At 38.5% G+C, this 16,756-nt stretch overlaps 2 protein-coding genes across 3 annotated transcripts; one reads left to right on the top strand and one right to left on the bottom strand.

Moving 5' to 3' along the window:
- Window positions 1-1,055: 1,055 nt before the first annotated feature.
- Window positions 1,056-2,151, top strand: LOC145462766 (synaptosomal-associated protein 29-like). Its single transcript, XM_081446356.1, has one exon. The coding sequence runs from the start codon at window positions 1,262-1,264 to the stop codon at window positions 1,979-1,981; it is 720 nt and encodes a 239-aa protein (XP_081302482.1). The 5' UTR covers window positions 1,056-1,261; the 3' UTR covers window positions 1,982-2,151.
- A 2,214-nt stretch (window positions 2,152-4,365) lies between these two features.
- Window positions 4,366-15,557, bottom strand: LOC145462764 (SH2B adapter protein 2-like). 2 transcript variants are annotated; one of them, XM_081446355.1, is made up of 8 exons: window positions 14,583-15,557; window positions 13,246-13,347; window positions 12,199-12,311; window positions 11,003-11,142; window positions 10,254-10,388; window positions 9,585-9,728; window positions 7,458-7,660; window positions 4,366-7,036 (listed from the first exon to the last, which is right to left on the bottom strand). In XM_081446355.1, exons 1-8 carry the CDS (start codon window positions 15,219-15,221, stop codon window positions 6,671-6,673), a joined length of 1,842 nt encoding a protein of 613 aa, XP_081302481.1. In that variant the 5' UTR covers window positions 15,222-15,557; the 3' UTR covers window positions 4,366-6,670. The 2 variants fall into 2 exon arrangements, with proteins under 2 accessions (XP_081302481.1, XP_081302480.1); XM_081446354.1 differs by having other exon boundaries at window positions 11,003-11,145; window positions 14,583-15,556.
- Window positions 15,558-16,756: the final 1,199 nt, after the last annotated feature.

The following is a 16,756-nucleotide window of genomic DNA, read 5'->3' as shown; positions in this document are numbered from 1 at the left end:
TTAGAGTTCCTCGAGGGATAAATTTACGCTTTTGTAGCAAAACTCAGTGACAGATGTTTCTGTTGGTTTCCGGCCGCCATGTTGGTGCCCGTACGGATGGGCACCAGCATGGCGTCTCCATACAAATCTCTATAAATTTGGGTAAAAAATTTCTCCGCATATCTCGCATAAGGAAAATTGCTGTGACCAGAATTTTGGCGAGAGTCTTTGCATATTTACCTTCTTTCATTTCCTAGATTCTGGACTTTATCTATTGACCGGTTTTGATTTTTATTTTGATCTATTTTGAATTGCGTGACACTGAAAACCAGCAATTGATCTTCCTGAGATTTTACTTAAATGATGTATAAGAGCAGCTGAAAACTAATATTCATACAAATTTTCGCTCCGAAAGGGTTCTTGGTTTTGTGATACACTACGCTTGAATTTCTAAGCTTTTGCGTGACGCGGCATTTACATGACGGCCTACAGAGCTGTCATGATGGTTAAAAAAGTGACTTATTTCGGGGAACTTGGCTATCTGAACAGTTCATGTCTTAATAAAACATTATTTTAATGTTTTGGAGTTCTTCAAGGGATAAATTCACGCTTTTGAAGCAAAACTCAGTGACAGATGTTTCTGTTGGTTTCCGGCCGCCATGTTGGTGCCCATACGGATGGGCACCAGCATGGCTTCTCCATTCAAATCCCTATAAATTTGTGTAAAAAATTTCTCCGCATATCTCGCATAAGAAAAATTGCTGTGACCAGAATTTTGGCGAGAGTCTTTGCATATTTATCTTCTTTCATTTCCCAGATTCTGGACTTTATCCATTGACCGGTGTTGATTTTTATTTTGATCTATTTTGAATTGCGTGACACTGAAAACCAACAATATTTTACTTTGAGGAAAATTTTTGCTCAGCGTTTCGTGTGATTTTTCGAAACAGGTGAACAAAGATAGGGGTTACTGAACGATTTGATGACAATACAAATTGCACTGGGCTTAATGGAGTGTGGTATAAAGAAAATAATGGTGCTCCTCTATAAAGAAGGGATCAAATAGATTCATTCGATTTTTAAAAGTGACATGCATTAACGTGTCTATTCATACTAATATTAGTGAAATCTTAAAAGCAAAATGCGAAAAACATGGCAGAAGCTGCATGCAGTCAAGTTTTTGACGTCACTCCTTCCCAGTCTATTTTGGCCAAGTACGTTACGCGCCCAAAATAGAACCACTTTGAAATGATGTCACGTCCACTTTCAAAACGAAAACAACATGGCGGCTTACAGCAGAAGAAGTGATTTCGATTTCAATCGAAAAACTAACCCGTTTGACGACGACTCCGAGGACGAATTCGAGAAGGTTAACGGAGATGAAATTCGCAGACAAATGCAGATGTCAAGAGATCGAACTCTGGATAGCACAAAGCGATCTTTGGCGCTCATCGAGGAGTCGCATGACATCGCTGTTCGCACCGGCGAAGAACTTCAGTGTCAAGGGGAACAGTTGAATCGGATAGAACGTAATCTCGACGACATACAGAACACCATGGGCATCGCAAAAAGGCACATAAGATCGGTGAATAGTGTTTGGGGCGCTCTTGGGAATTATTTCAAGAAAGCGCCCAAACCAAAAGAGACCACTGAACAGTCGACACCTGACAGTCGTTTATCAGGGATGCAAGAAGACTCTTCTTTGTACTATCGCAGCAGAGAAGGCGAAAGGGAAAGTGGTGGCTATGATGCAGGGATCAGAAGAAGTGAGCAGTTTGAGAGAAGCGCATACTCTTCGCGTGACCCGCGCGAGAGAGAAATCGAAGCCAATCTTGATCTGGTGTCGCGAGGTCTTGGCCGTTTGAAGGAAGATGCTTTGATTTTGGGTAACGAGATTGAAAGGCAGAATGAACAGCTGGACAGAGTCGGAGTAAAAGCAGATAAAGCTTATAACACGGTTGAAGAATCAGACAAAAAAGTGAGACGGATCTTGAGAAAATAAACTCAAACAGTTTGATTATGCCATCTGTGTAGATTACGATGAAATTTAATACCTTTTATAAGAATTTGCTGCTGTTCAGACAGAAAAAGGTCTTCATAAAAAAAAAAAAAACTGTAAAACAAGGTTAAAAACAAGTAATAATTTGCCCTGCCGTGTGTTTACAAAATACATACTTTTTAAGAAAGCACATATTACACTTACAACGCAACTACTTGAACTGTGCCACTTAGAAATCTAACCAATCAAAATGTAAACTGAAAACATAGAGTGGGTCTTTTTCGTGAGGTCAAGTGAGGATATAAATTTTATTTACAAAATTTTGCTTGAAAACTCGTTTTGTGACAGCTCAATCAAGGCAATTATTGAAAAGTGCATAAAATTTACAAGTGAAATTAAGCAATTGTAACAAGTGGTAAAATATCCTGAGAGCTGCTACACTCCACTCTTCTGTTGGGTTTCCAGTTTTGTAATAAAACTATTGTTGGTATTCTTCAATGTTAAAGTTTTATACTTTGAGTAAAAGATAGCTATCCTTTGTTCTCAAGAAACATTCCGATTGGTTAACCCCTTTCCAAGAGGTGTGGTTGGCATAGTCACACTGTAATCTGATCATGTGATCTATGCTGGCTTATATCATGTCAAAGTAATTTCTGTACAGATGTAAGGACATTCAATGTTTGTATCTAAGTCCCAAGCACATCATAAGTCATATTGGTTGGACAGTATGACTGAATGCGACTTCAACCTAGCTAGGCTGGGGCAGATCTAAGGGGGATTGGGGGTCTTCAGTTGAATCCCCTAAATTGAAAAAAACTTGGACGTTATAACACGCTGACTTGGCCTTAGAATGGCTGAATCCCATTTCCACGGACTGTCGTTGGCGATCTGTATCTCAAAGCCCCTTCTCTAAGATCCTGTATCTGCACCAGGTAGGGTTCTAAATAGTCACTACGTAACTTAGATCATTTTCACAATGGCCTTTGTATTGCTTCCAAACAACTGGAAATTTTGGCATAAGAAAAGAACTTTTATTTCTCACAGAAGATAAGACATTGCTTGAGAATTATATGGTGTTGCCATGATCTCATGTGGAAATGCTTTATAACTTCAGACATTTGGAGTACTGTACATACATCTGAAGTCTTATAAATTTGTAAAAATAAAAAATGCTTGGGGATTTGTCTCCTTAATTTTGAGGCCCATAGAACTGACCTGTATAAACGCAACTGAGATCCTATCATAGAAATCAGAGTTCAAGATATAATTTAAAAATACTGTTGCGAATTATACACTGCTAATATTTTTTGTTCAAGTTTCTGCTAATATATTTTGTTCAAGTTTAGGTTATAAGTGCAAAGTTACAAGTTAGAGTAAGCGTAACAATTGGAGTTCAGCCCAGAATTTGGTCAAACACACAATTTATCTTCTACAAACTTGAAGACAAAACAGATTTACTAAAGTATGTGTCATTTATAGTCTTGTAAAGTGCAACCACAATATTATTAAAACATTTTTTGTTCATTTGAGTTGGTTAACAAAAATTGTTCCCCCCTTCCTTGAGGCCGCATAAAAAGTGTCCTTGCAAGTTAAACAAAGAGCTCTTTCCACGTTTTTTGCCCCTCATTTATGTTTTTGCCCTTGTACCAATTTATACACAACCAGAATGTGGAAAGACCATTATATAGGAACACTTGCTACGCAGGCTACCCTTTTTAACTACATCTTTATGTGGCTAGCTTGGTGGGCAGGCAAGATGTAAAAAATGTAAATGCAAATTTAATGTCAAGCACAGGGAGTGCTTGTGCAATCACCCCAGCCAGAGGCTCATGATAAAGTGCTCGACAATAATCCGGATCGAATTGGAATTTGAAAATGTTGGTTTTAAAGGAGAGGGGAAAGCCGGAGTACCTGGAGAAAAACCTCTTGGAGCAAGTAAAAGAACCAACAACAAACTCAACCCACATATGATGCTGGGTCCGGGAATCGAACCCAGGACACATTGGTGGGAGGCAAGCGCTCTCACCACTGCGCCAACCCTGCTCCCCTGATGATGAAGATGAAACATATCCTGCTCTATGATTGGCTACCTAAGTAGGCAAGATGATGCCACCTTGCCGCTTGATTTAGGCGCTGTATCCCACAAGAAAAATTATCCTCTAAGCTGAGGCAGGTTCATCAATAACCGTATAATAAATCATTTATTGACCAAGCTTGTTCGGTCAAGATGGCTGGATATTGGCATAGTTAAGTCTTTTTTGCGTTTATGGGCCTTAACTCTGTCTTGGTCCATAAACATGCAAAAAAAAGAAATTGACTTCACACCGGGCCAAAAACCCATGTAAATTACCCCATCATAATGCAACAGATAAATACACTCCAACAACTTCTTTGAAAAGGCACTATAATTTTAATTTACTGGTACAACTGTACAGGCAGGTATCAAAAATACAAATTAATGTCTATTGTAAATTAAATTGTGTTAAACTCCCAGTGTATGAAGAGGAAGAATAGCGAAATATCCATTCATTCCCTTAACTCCTTCTAGTGTTCACAAATCAGACCTTTTCTTTCTTAAGATTGCTGAGCGTTTGAGTTAATAAAAGCCAAAGAGGTTGAACAAGTGTGAAAGCAAGAAGTTGTGATGTGGGTAAAAAGCAAATTCTACTCCAAGCAATGCAATTTGCATAATTCTGTTGTGTATGTAGAAGATTTTGTCCTTAAATTACATTCATTATACAAACACCACTATTCCAAACAAAGTTATTTTTCTATTATTCCACTTAAATTATTATTTTTTTTAATAATAATACTATAATTCCTCTTCATCTCAAGCCAACCACACAGCTCTTCCCTTGGCTTATCACATATTTTTTGAAATCTCTTCTTCATTAAAGATTGCACGAGTGTGACAATAAATCTTTCTAGAAGGTAAAAGTCCTTCATACTTCTCTGCTAAACCAATTTCAACTAAGGACTTTTGGAAACTTTTAACAGATTTTTACTGTCTGTATGACAGCCTTTCTTCTCATGCATAGCCTACTAGCTTAAGTTGTGGATAACCTTTTCAGCCAACCCAACACAATATTGCAAATAATTAATATACGTTAAACCTGGAAAAGAAAGACAAGAGTTAGATAAAAAATCAATTCTGAGGTATGACAATTGTTTTAAATATTCAAATCTCTATTTTTCTTAAAAAATCTTACTATAAAGTAATTATTACAAAATGCTTTTTAAAACACCATATTTCTAACATTATTCACTGTTAAAATCCAGTGAGTACATTTGATAAAAAAATAATCAAACAAACACATTAAAGAATGGAATGAGGCAACAGTGTTAAATACAGTATCCTGAAGTTACATGAAGTACAGTGGAACTTTTAATTAGTGGTTGTAATGTCTTTTTTCTTCTGGCCCAAGTGAACCTTCCAATTCAAGAACCCCTTAACAGTCAAAACAGTTGAAGCATTCCACTTAAAACTAAACAAAATTTTACTTTAGTTTGTTCAGAGTAGTTTTGATTAGAGTTATGATTCAAATTTGGAAAGGTTAACCAAACCATCAGATCTAATCATTCTACAGTCCAGCCTATGTTGGATATGTTTGTATATTTCAGTACTTTTAAGACATATCATTCATTTAACTTCATTCACTGCCATCAGACTGCCAGACTGATCAAGAGGAAACAATTCCCACAATACAATAGAAGATGGAGCTTTTCTAAATGGAACTTCATTAAAATCATGCAACAGATATGAATGTAATGAGCCATAAATAAAGAAATTCAAAAATGTTAGCAAATGCACAAAGTACTTGATTCATTTTCCTCCTAACCTCTGACCAACTGCCACTAAATCAAACTAATACCAGCTCGGTGGGCAGTGGATTTTGACTAAATTAAATAATTAAAGACTTTCCTAAAACATTCATAAAAATTCTATATACAATGGTCATCTGCTGTTCTGGCTTGTCTACAATGTACAGTTCAATGTACCATTGCTTAGTTAGTTAACATCAGATATTTCCTTCTTCTTTGCTGAAACCCCATTTGCTAGCAATATTTGATTGGCATTCATTGTTAAATTTACTGTCAGTAGATTTCTACCTCTGAAAATAATCACACATATGCAGTTTGCTGAGAAGATGACAATAAACATTGTCACATGAACAAACTTGATTTGATCGGACCAACAGAAAGTCCTTCAGCATTATTTTATGATAGACAATTATGTTCACAAAGAGTGTCCATAATATAATAATATAAATTGCTATTTGAGTGATATCATAATGAGGCAGGTTGTTCAGCAAATTTTTCTCATTCTTGTGCATTGTTCACGATGTACCAAATAGATCTTACTAATTTCTCAGATCCCTATGGTCTAAGCAGACCTACACTGTACGTTTCCCAGAAAAGTTAAGTGTCAATTCTCCTAATCCCTGGCAGTTTGTTGTGATTCCTAGCCAAAAAAGTTTGCTGTCCTCTCATATCAGTATTTATTAGCACGAGCACTTCTTGTACACATCAGAGCCCTTTAAGCTACATGTAATGCTCACATCAGCTAAACCTGTCCATGGTGAAACCATCATAATTGTGTTCATATTAAATAAGGGTTACAGTTACATGTATTCTGAAGATTCAGAAACAGAGATAGAGAGCTTTAGAGAGCAATTATTGCAGCCTGCAACTTTATACAAAGGCATATGCATTTTCAACTGCCCTGGAATGTCCATGGCTATTAGAAGCACTCGTTGTTATCCTAACAGAGCCGCCTTGTATAGTTGCTGTTCTTGTTATCCTGTTCGCTTGGAGGCTGTGTGAACGTCGCAGCCCTTCTCCACCATTACCCACATGCGCACGTTGTAAGGAGCTCCCAGGCTGAGGTGAACCAGTATTTATATACACCACAAAGTTTGTTAGCATTACGTCAGATGGTCCACCACTTTCCAGGGGGATTGGATTGGCTCGAAAGTGCTCCAGCATTTCAAAAATGCTTTGGAACCAGAGATGTTGAACGCGACATTGGCCTTCTACATTCAGAGCGAGTCTGAGGTGCTGTCAATTTCAAGTGTTTGTACAAAGAAAATAACAGTAAGTAACTTTGTTTTGAAAATGAGAATTAAATTTATCAACCCAGCTAAGGGTAGTTTGAAGTACAAACAAAACATGCTGAAAAAGAGGAGAGGAGTTGGGGGGGGGGGGGGGAAGGGGTAGAGTGGAGTAAGGTTCTTTCTTCCTACAACAGAGGAGACAAAGAAGAAAACATGCAAAGCAAAGGGGGGGGGGGAGGTGCCCTCAGCCACTCACCCTGATACCAGTAGATTTGTCACTGGGCACTGTTGCAGAAGCATATCTTGACAGAGAGCAGAATGTGAGGACACCTACAATAGCTACGCTGTAGTGGCTAACTGTTAGCCACGGTCACCTCAGGTGTTTTCAAAATTAAGGGGTTTTAACACATACTGCAAATACACACCTTTGCCCTCCCTTGATAATTAAATGTTAAAACATATTCTCCTCTTCTTGTTTCACTTTGTCTTATAAGGAAAATCCCATGCCATTGTTGGCCTCCCTGAGACACCAGGTGCGAGGCCTCTATCCTGGGCAGTGTTCCATGGAACCATGGGTAATTAGCCAGTGGATGATTTTCAATAGAAGCTGTGACCCATACTGGATTCTCTAAATCAAGAAGAGTGAAAATAAAAAAAAATGTGATGTCAAAACAAAAAGTTAATTCATGTACAATGAACATCTATCCAATATAAGTACACTTAAAGGTTCTCAGATTGTGTTGGAGAGTGAGCTACAGGGGAACGTTTTAAACAGTATACTTTTAAAACAAAGACTGCATCCATAAAAGACTTAATTATTTGTGACCGTGAATGGGAAAATGTACCTTAACGCTTATCTGTTAAATGGGCGCTAACAGATGGATAGCTAACGGATAGTTAACGGCCTTCACAGCATTCCAACGTTTTGTCCTAACGTTCTAACGGTTATCTAAGTGTGCCTAACGGATGATCAAAGCGTTCTAACACTCTCTCCTAATGTTCTAACGGCTAACTAAGTATGCCTAACGGATGAAGAAAACGTTCTAACGGTTGCGCAATTTGTTCTAACGGATGACTGGAGCCGTTTAACGGTTGTCCAACGGTCTACATCTAAGGGCGTTTAATGGTTGTCTAATGGTTTACATCTTAGGACGTTTAACGGTTGTCTAACGGTTTACATCTAAGGACTTCTAACGAACGAATAGCGTAGCTTTCAGTCCGATGTTAGAAACACATAATCATGCCAAACCATTATTAGTCTTACACTCACGATTTTTAGAAAAAACGAATCACAAAGTGCCGATTTCATCAGTCATCAACAAGACAAACATTAATAAAATTATTTCCACGGTGAGCATTAAAAACAAAACTCAGTGATATAAACTATCACTTCCTTATCAAGACAGAAAAACTCAGAATTTGAGTCCTATATTATCGTGTGGGACGCGAACCTAACGTCGCTAGACCTGTGTGTAAACAATTTAACTCGCCAGTCGGGATGAACATTTTTTATTGTTTTACTCAAATGAATTTGTCGCTTGTACTTATTTTTACATAATGACTTTGCCTAGAGTTTTGTAAAAGTAACTGTTCTATCCAGCTGTGGATTTGCGAGAGATTAGGCTTTCTTGACAGAGCATGCAAAAAGTGGTACCTTTTGAGGTCACGAAGCTAGTCTCGAAGCAACAGGCATTTTGTTGGCGCTGGTTCCATCCGATAAAGTTGCTTTTGTCACATACATGTAGTTTAAAATTGGTTTCTTCTGATTCAGAGTCAGACAACAGTCTATCAAAATATTCATCAAACTTCCCGCCGGAATATGGCCATTTCTCACATCTTAGAATATGTAAACAGCTTTATGCAAATTTTTGAACCCGCGCACTTTGTGAATTGAAACCAAATAATTATTCTACTTTAGTTTTTTAGTTCATAGCACTTTATGATGATCTTCAAATACTTCTTGCAAAATTGCAACAACTTTCAAAGAAATGTGTCTGGGTAAAAGGTCACGAAAGAAGCCCATTGCAAATAACTTCTAGACATGAATATTGCTTCTCTCCAAAGATATTGCCAGAATGTCCAAACAACTTGTACATGAGAATGTCTCCATCAAGAATAATGAATACCGAACAGAATAACAGTAAATTGATCCTCATTGTGTGGCCACACATAACACTGCAAAAACAGACCAGCATACATATATAATATTATCATAGCTGGGCTAATTTGTAAGGCAGTTATAATTTGACAAACAAAACTGCATGTGTATACATCCACATTTCCAAGAGACTGCTGGCAGTCTGTTACCACCTTTGTCTCGCCTTCTTCCCTACTCGGCCATTGTCATACCACACTTTTGCTCATACCACCATACCGCCCTTTTGCGTTCGTGATGATTGCGCGATGACTTAACACTCGTCTAAGTGACCCTTAAAGAAAAAACCAGCAGCCAGCAGTCTATATTTCCCAGCAACCATCAGATTAAAAAGTTTTAGAAAAGGTCTTGCTAAGAACAGTACTTGGCACTGCATGTCACATAACACTGATTTTACCTTCACTACTTGATTGTGGTGACCCTTGAGCAGAAATCTGCCGTAGTAGGTCAGGTTGGTTTGGTGGGAGGGGTGGTGCTGAATCTGTGCTAGTGGGTGATCTTGGAGGCAGCTCAGGAGGAGGACGACCACGAGGTAAATCCTCTGCAATACAATCGTAAACAAAATAATTTCAGTTATGTGCATGTAACTGATATTCTTTCAAAAGATTTTCAAGTCCAAGAGTGATGGCATAAAATTGACTAAATTTACTAGGATCAATATTATTAATAATACTTGTCAGCTACAATTTGCCAAAAAGAAATTGCATTTAGCCAGTCAAATCTCTACAATGTCCTGATTTCTTGCAATATCAAGAAACTAGCCTCACATTACTTGCGTTCTGGACACAGTAAATGGGTGCAGTAAATGTTTATATAATTTATATACCATCCTGGTACATGAAAGTGTTGCCAGCAAATGTATACGTTGCCAAATTAATGTAAGAAACATATTGGCTCAACCTCATATGCCACCAACGCATGATTAGGTTAAAATAACTGACAAGATTGATGGAGCCAAAGTTACAAATTTGCATTCACCCAGCATGCACACTGTATACCCAGTAGCACTGTACAGCTGTAAATTATAACATTAAGATGATACATTTACATTAATATTACACCAGACCTTGAAATGTAGGGGTCTGTGGCCCATGAGAAGAGGAAAAGGAGCCTGAAGATCTGTTGTGTATTTGGATTGACGAGGGAGTGTAAACATTCCTTCTTTTTGCTAAATTCGCTACTGCCTCTGTAGATTTCTTATCTGGAAATCAAATGTTAAATGGCGCAGTTATATGTAAGCTCAAAATTGAATATTTTCAACCATTCCACAGTGACAGCTTTTTTGTATGGATGATGATGACGATGACAATGACAATGTGGCCTCATTTTGGTGTGAGAGGTTGCCATCTGATGCGATACGTTTACCTCACAAGGTCATCTCTAACAAAAGCTGACTAAGTTCTGTCAGTAATAGTGTTGGGGTTGTCTCACAGTTATGTATCAGTCTAATAATCCTTAATGTGAAATTGAGTAAATTCTGTATGGTATAGTTTTTGGGTTGTGGTAAGAATTTGAATTACCCATGGCAATAAATACAAGTAGACAGTGTCAGCAATCCTTCATCTTCAGAAAATTTGTTGAACGAACACCACCATGACTGCAAGTCCCCCAAACATTGTGATGCCAGCACACATCCCACAACATACTTTTGATAAGAGTAGGTACCTCATGCTCTTTGGTGTCTCCAGGGGCTAAAGGGAACTAGGTTCAATTCATTCCCAGTGCCTGTATATGCCTAACAGGTCCTCGTGCAATAGTAGAACGAAAAGGACCAACAAGCCCAGAATAATTGTACTATTTTGAGGTATTGCTTACCAGCTGGGTAACTGTCCATTCGGACTCTTAGTGACTGACTGTTACCAAGTTTGCCTCCTGCCTCTGTATTTGTATCTGAAGAGCTGCTGGGAGGGAGAGCTGCCTCTGCCCCTCTCTCTTCAGAACCAGAAGCTGATGGGCTGCTGAACACAGCAATAGGAATAATTAATTTACCCACAGATAAGCAGAATATAGGAACGTTTGTCTTTTATGTGCTTATTTTATCCACTACCAGTGGCATGTACACACAGGTAAAGGGTCCAGGAAAGTGGGGGTGTGTGTGAACTACATGTATAATTTGTACATACACAGATGCAAAGCTGAACAAATTTAAATCCAGGAGATCATTGATTTTGCCCCTCTTGTGGTACAAAACAGAGTTCCATCAATTTGGTCACATAGGCAGGTCAAATATCCCGTGAAATGTCCCAAAAGAGACCGTAACAAGAGAGGAAACATGTCCTTTAATTAAAAACACCATCCTTTGTATCTGGGAGATTTGCTGACCCATACAGGAGAGTGGGAGATTTGGTCACTATGGGTGACTCCTGGATAATCCCGGAGAGTCGGCATAGATTCACATAGAACTGTACCTTACCCGAGATAAGAATTAAGGAGGGGCTTAATGGGAGAATGAACTTCTTGGGACCTAAACCATTCTGTATATGTAGATAGAAACACCATATGTAAACTAATTATTATTTTAATTGTATCTATAATGAAATTCTCGATTGTGATTGGTTCTCCGCACGCCCATTAGTCACATAATCAGTGCGCAATCACGTGGGTCTCCAGTTATAGGTATCCAATTTGAACTCTCTGTAATTGGATACCTGCAATTGGATACCCACATGATTTGCACGTCAGTTATGTGTGCTTTAATGGCTTCCGTCGCAATATTTCCTGCATTTTTCAAAACTTATGAAAAGTGCTACAGACATTTTCGCTGAAAAGAAGTCCTCAAAAGACATTTAAAATTCCAAGATTTGTTATAGATACGATTAATTAGTAACTGGACTTCGTGTTGTACAATTCAGAGAGCAATTGTGCTTGTAATTTCAAATCAGCCTCATGCTTCTTGCTCGTCCGATTTTGAAATTACTTGTGCTATTACTCTAATTTGCTTTCACTATTACTCTAATTTTGCTTTAATCTAGATTGCTGATGAATTCACTACAGATATTTCAATCTCTTACCTCTGACTAGTTGAACCCTGATCTTCCTCCATACACTTGCCTATCTCGGCAAGCCATTCATCCATCTCTTCTTTTTGATTTGCAGCTAACATGTACTCCCTCTTGTTCACTGCCTAAGAGTTTAATACAATTTACCCAATTTAGCACTTATTAAAAAGAATGTTTACTAATACTCCACAGTACAAGACACTACACCTTATGATAATCAAGGGTCGGTCTTCTGTTGCAGCAACAGGTTGCATTCACATTACCAAACTAAGAACTGTGTTTCCAAATTCAAATCTACTCAGTTCATTTAAGGTGCAACTTACATTTTCAATTTCTATTTATAAAATAACTGAGCTACTACGTGCACTATCATTGGTTGATAAGTGTGTTTAGATAAGAGTACATAAACAAAGTTGAGACGCTTTAGATTTGCGCGTATTTTTTAGAATTATTTTATAAAAGCAATAGAGCACTTTTTCCGTGTTTACATAGCCTCATCTAAACACTAGGAGGGTTGGGAGAATTCTCAAAAGTTATACAAACCTTCGACTACATCTCGGGTTTGCCTAACTGTCTTGAATTCTCCCCGCCCTCCACATTCTCCTCAAATTCTCCTCATCCTCCTCTCGAAAGTTATGGAAACCTTTGACTACATCTCGGGTTTGCATAACTGTCTTGGATTCTCCCCACCCTCCTCGTGTTTAGATGAGGCTCTGTAAACACGGAAAAAGTGCTCTATTCCTTAAGTGCAGTTCCAAGGTTGTGAACTCAACCTGTTGCTCATTTCCCACAGTCAGTTGGGAAAAATTCTGACAATTTCTGCAAAAAGAAAACGGTGGAAACCGTTATGTCTTCCTTTGCTTCCCAAACAGGGATGAATGCTGGCCTAATAGGCGATGCACTGGAGCACAGATCAACCAGCCCAGGTGTGAGCCCTGACCAGAGTTATTGGGTTGTGTTTTTCAGCAAGATACTCTCAATCTGCTCCCATAGAACAAGGATAGGGATAATCCTGTAATAGTTGGACTTACCTGTTACATACATGTACACAATACACACCTTGATAACAAATACATTTTCTCCGCCTGGTAACTCCAACTCCGTTGCAGGTCTTGCTTCGTGAATAAGGAAGCAAAATATTCCTGTCTTTGGCTTTGGTGACTGAAGAAAAATAAATTAATCTTAAGATAAAATTCTGACTGAGAGCTTGACCTCACTGCCACTGTCAAATATCCGCAATCTCGATCACCTGTAGCAGTGTTCTCATTTCTAATTTTTTTCGTCATTTGCAGCAACAAGGATGTAAAATAGCTAAGTGTGCTAATCCCCTTAAGATTGTATCAATTACCTACACGAAGGAATGTGAGGGAAATTATAGGAGATGTTTGCAAAGGGGAATCGTGTATGTACCACTTATGAACTCCTTGGGGAAACCTCTGTCCCTGGGATTTGTGCTCAAGTTGGGGACAAGTGGTAGGAGGAAATAAAATTGATCACTTCCTTGAAGGGGTACATCCTGGTAACAGTCTGGTCTGCATTATTCAAAAGGTGGATATCATTATCTGCTGGACAAATCACTATCCAGTGGATAGCAAGGTTTGTTTTGTTAACCCTTATCCACCGGATAGCAATTTATCTGTTGAAAAGCGGTATCCACCCTTCAAACAACTGGGGCCTGTGGTTTCAAATTCTCTGAAGGGTGCATACCAACTTTCTGAAACTTGCATGGTGGAAACAAAAATTAATGCACAGTCATCTAAAGCATAATTAAATTATCTTTCCCGCATAATTAAACAATATTATATCAGTAGGCACCTCATAAGCTCAATGTATCATGAAAATGAAAATAAATAATAACAACTTGGGTTATAACAATCCTCCAAACAAAAACATATTTTCAACCCAATTTACATAAGCTCATAGTCTAAAAAGAAAAACTAATAAATTAATCACTTTATGGGAAATAGATTGCCTATTTTCTCAGCTCGGCCAATAGTTATTTTATCATAATGAAGATCAAGGAAGTGATCCGAGAGTCTACTTTAAAAAATGGACTTTTCCGCGTTTAAAACCACACGGTGAACAGAATAAAACCGCACAGCTGACGTCGAGGGGATTGTTCGTCGGTGTAAAATTGTGATCAAAAGCCATCCATGCAAAAAGTTGTAAACAAGAACACTTCGATATCAAAAGGCTGTCGGTTTGGTTGCCGAATTATCTCCCTCAACGACCTCAAGAAACAAAACAAACATACCGGCTACATTGCGAATTAATCAATCGATAAGCAGGCAACGATAGCCTTCCAGCTGTCGCTAGCAGGATAAAACTGAAATCCCCGTCATAAATTACAGTGCAACGAACGCGAACGATTAACTAAAATTGGAAAATTTTGTTACCTTTGGTGGCGTGTAAAATTCTAGCATGTATCCGCCAGGTGCTTTGAACAAAACAACTCGACATTTCTGCCAGAAAAAGTCCTCCGTGTTCACGCCACTTTCTAAGTTCATCAAATACCTCATGATCCCTTCTCGTTTGACAGTAGTTGTCAGTTTCGCTTCTTGTAAATGTACCACTCTCTGATCTTCGTGATCCCTTCTCGAGTCCGCTTGTTTCGCCGGACCCAGCTCATCATTCACGTTGCGTTTGAAAAAACCTTTTACGTCCTTGAGCTTATCAAGAAACCTAAAGCTCGATTCTGTACTAGATTTCTTCTCTGGAGGCTTGAAGGTTCCCGTTAGGTGCACGCTGGAACCCCAATCATCCGGGCCGAAAACGTCGGTGGGCGAATCGGGTGCATCTAAATCCATGAATCCATCTTTGTGTACTTCGCTATCGAATGCTTGGAGAAAATACTCCACAAAACGCTTAGAGAACGTTGTAGAAGCTCCCGATACATCGTACACTGGGTTGTCCCTTAGAAACTGGAGAAATTCGTTCGCGAATTGACTCGCAGCAACTTCGGCCCTGTCCTTACAAAATTCTTCCCAGCGTCCGCTTGGAAATTTTGTACCGATCTCGCCATTGTAACAAGCCATGAAGGCAAAGCGATCCTAGCTGACCATTTTACGATGGTGTTTCGCGATGAACGGGCACTGTACACCAAACAGGCCGCATAAAATAACCATTTCCTTACCCTTTTGGTGACTCCAGATCAAGAAGTTCCTGATTTTGCGGAAAACTCCAAACAAGATGCGCAAAACGTTATCGAGAGCTGCGCGGTTCCTTTGCCTCACTTTCGAGGCACGATTAAATTTCTTTTCTTGATTTGTGCTTAGCTTTTGTTAATGAATCTCACTAGCACTGTGCAGTGCGAATCCATAAGCCAGGAGCAAAGGTTCTCACGGGCAAAGCGATCGGCAAAATGAAAACGAGTGAGATTCCGGAAGTCACGATTACGTCTGTATTCGCGGCCGTTTTCCGGTCCACAAAACGCCCTGATTTTATATTGGGCAATCACAAAAAAGCGAAATGTTTGAATTTTGGTAATGTATTATTTATAAAATGAAACCAGTCTGACATTGTCTCCGACAAAAAACTGAAATTAAGAATGAAATGATTATATAATATTAATGTGAAAATAGTTTCTTTATAGAAACACACTGTCGAAAAAATTTCAAAAGTTTATAATTCTAGCACTATAAACTTCTTGTTGCGGTGACTGGTATAAAATCAAAGATAAAATCATGAAAAGTTACACGATAATGTAAACAAACTAAACAAAGTAAATTTGTTACAACGCACAAAAAAAAAAAAAAAAAAAAAAAAAAAAACCGCAGGTAATCTGGCAATGATTCGCCGCAAGCTAGAATATTTTAGCGCGCAAAACACAAGCGGTGATGTTTATAAATATAATTGTTTTTTTGACAGATAACATATAACAACATAAATAAAATAAAATAAATAAAAAAACTTTATTTAAGTGTCAAATGTCTTTAGCACTGTTGTGCTAATTGGGGGCACCGGCCGTAAGTAAAACGCATAGTCTGTGCATGAACATTGGTCCTTTCTCTAAAGTCCCGGTAGTCAGTACCGGTCCCGAAAAGCCGTTGTTTTATTTGCCGCGTTTACATTCAACATCGAGATCACCCTGCAAGCAGAGCCTTTTCTTACGGTACATGTGTTTTGTAAAAATAAAGCAAAAAGAGATAAACTGAGAGGCTCTGTTCGCGGGGTGTATCGAGATACTGTAGTAGTTTTGAAGTCAACGAATAAAAACGTCGGTAAACGAAACAGAAGAGACCGGTTCTTGAGCCAGAACCCGCACTACTATTCCTTAGATTTAGATCTTACAATATGGTTTCGGGTCCTTAAGCTACAGGGACTGACTTTCGAGAAAGGGGGCCCTAGATTTTCACTGGGTTTGGAGAGGACAGCAGGGCGTGTAGGGTCGAAATGTCACAAAATTTAGTAATATCCAAAGTGCACAACTGGTATTCTGCTATTATACTATACTGAAAAACTGTCTAACCTTAAAACACGGTATTAGTTAAATATTTTCATGGTCTAATTCTTGGATAGTGAAAACATTTTCCCGCAAGTCGAGACCAGTGACAATCGGGGTTCCTTTTCA

The sequence above is a fragment of the Orbicella franksi genome, chromosome 12 (assembly GCF_964199315.1).
Source record: "Orbicella franksi chromosome 12, jaOrbFran1.1, whole genome shotgun sequence".
In the NCBI taxonomy this organism is placed as follows: Eukaryota; Metazoa; Cnidaria; class Anthozoa; order Scleractinia; family Merulinidae; genus Orbicella; species Orbicella franksi.
Note: the sequence above shows the minus strand (reverse complement) of the source record. Positions and strands in the feature narration are given on the sequence as shown.

Coding starts and splice junctions, on each gene's coding strand:
- LOC145462764 (XM_081446354.1), bottom strand. CDS start 15,221: ATGGCTTGTTACAATGGCGAGATCGGTACAAAATTTCCAAGCGGACGC. Junction 7,661..9,584: donor ACCACAATCAAGTAGTGAAG/GTAAAATCAGTG, acceptor TTCTTGATTTAG/AGAATCCAGTATGGGTCACA. Junction 7,037..7,457: donor ATTATCAAGGGAGGGCAAAG/GTGTGTATTTGC, acceptor TGAAATTGACAG/CACCTCAGACTCGCTCTGAA.
- LOC145462766 (XM_081446356.1), top strand. CDS start 1,262: ATGGCGGCTTACAGCAGAAGAAGTGATTTCGATTTCAATCGAAAAACT.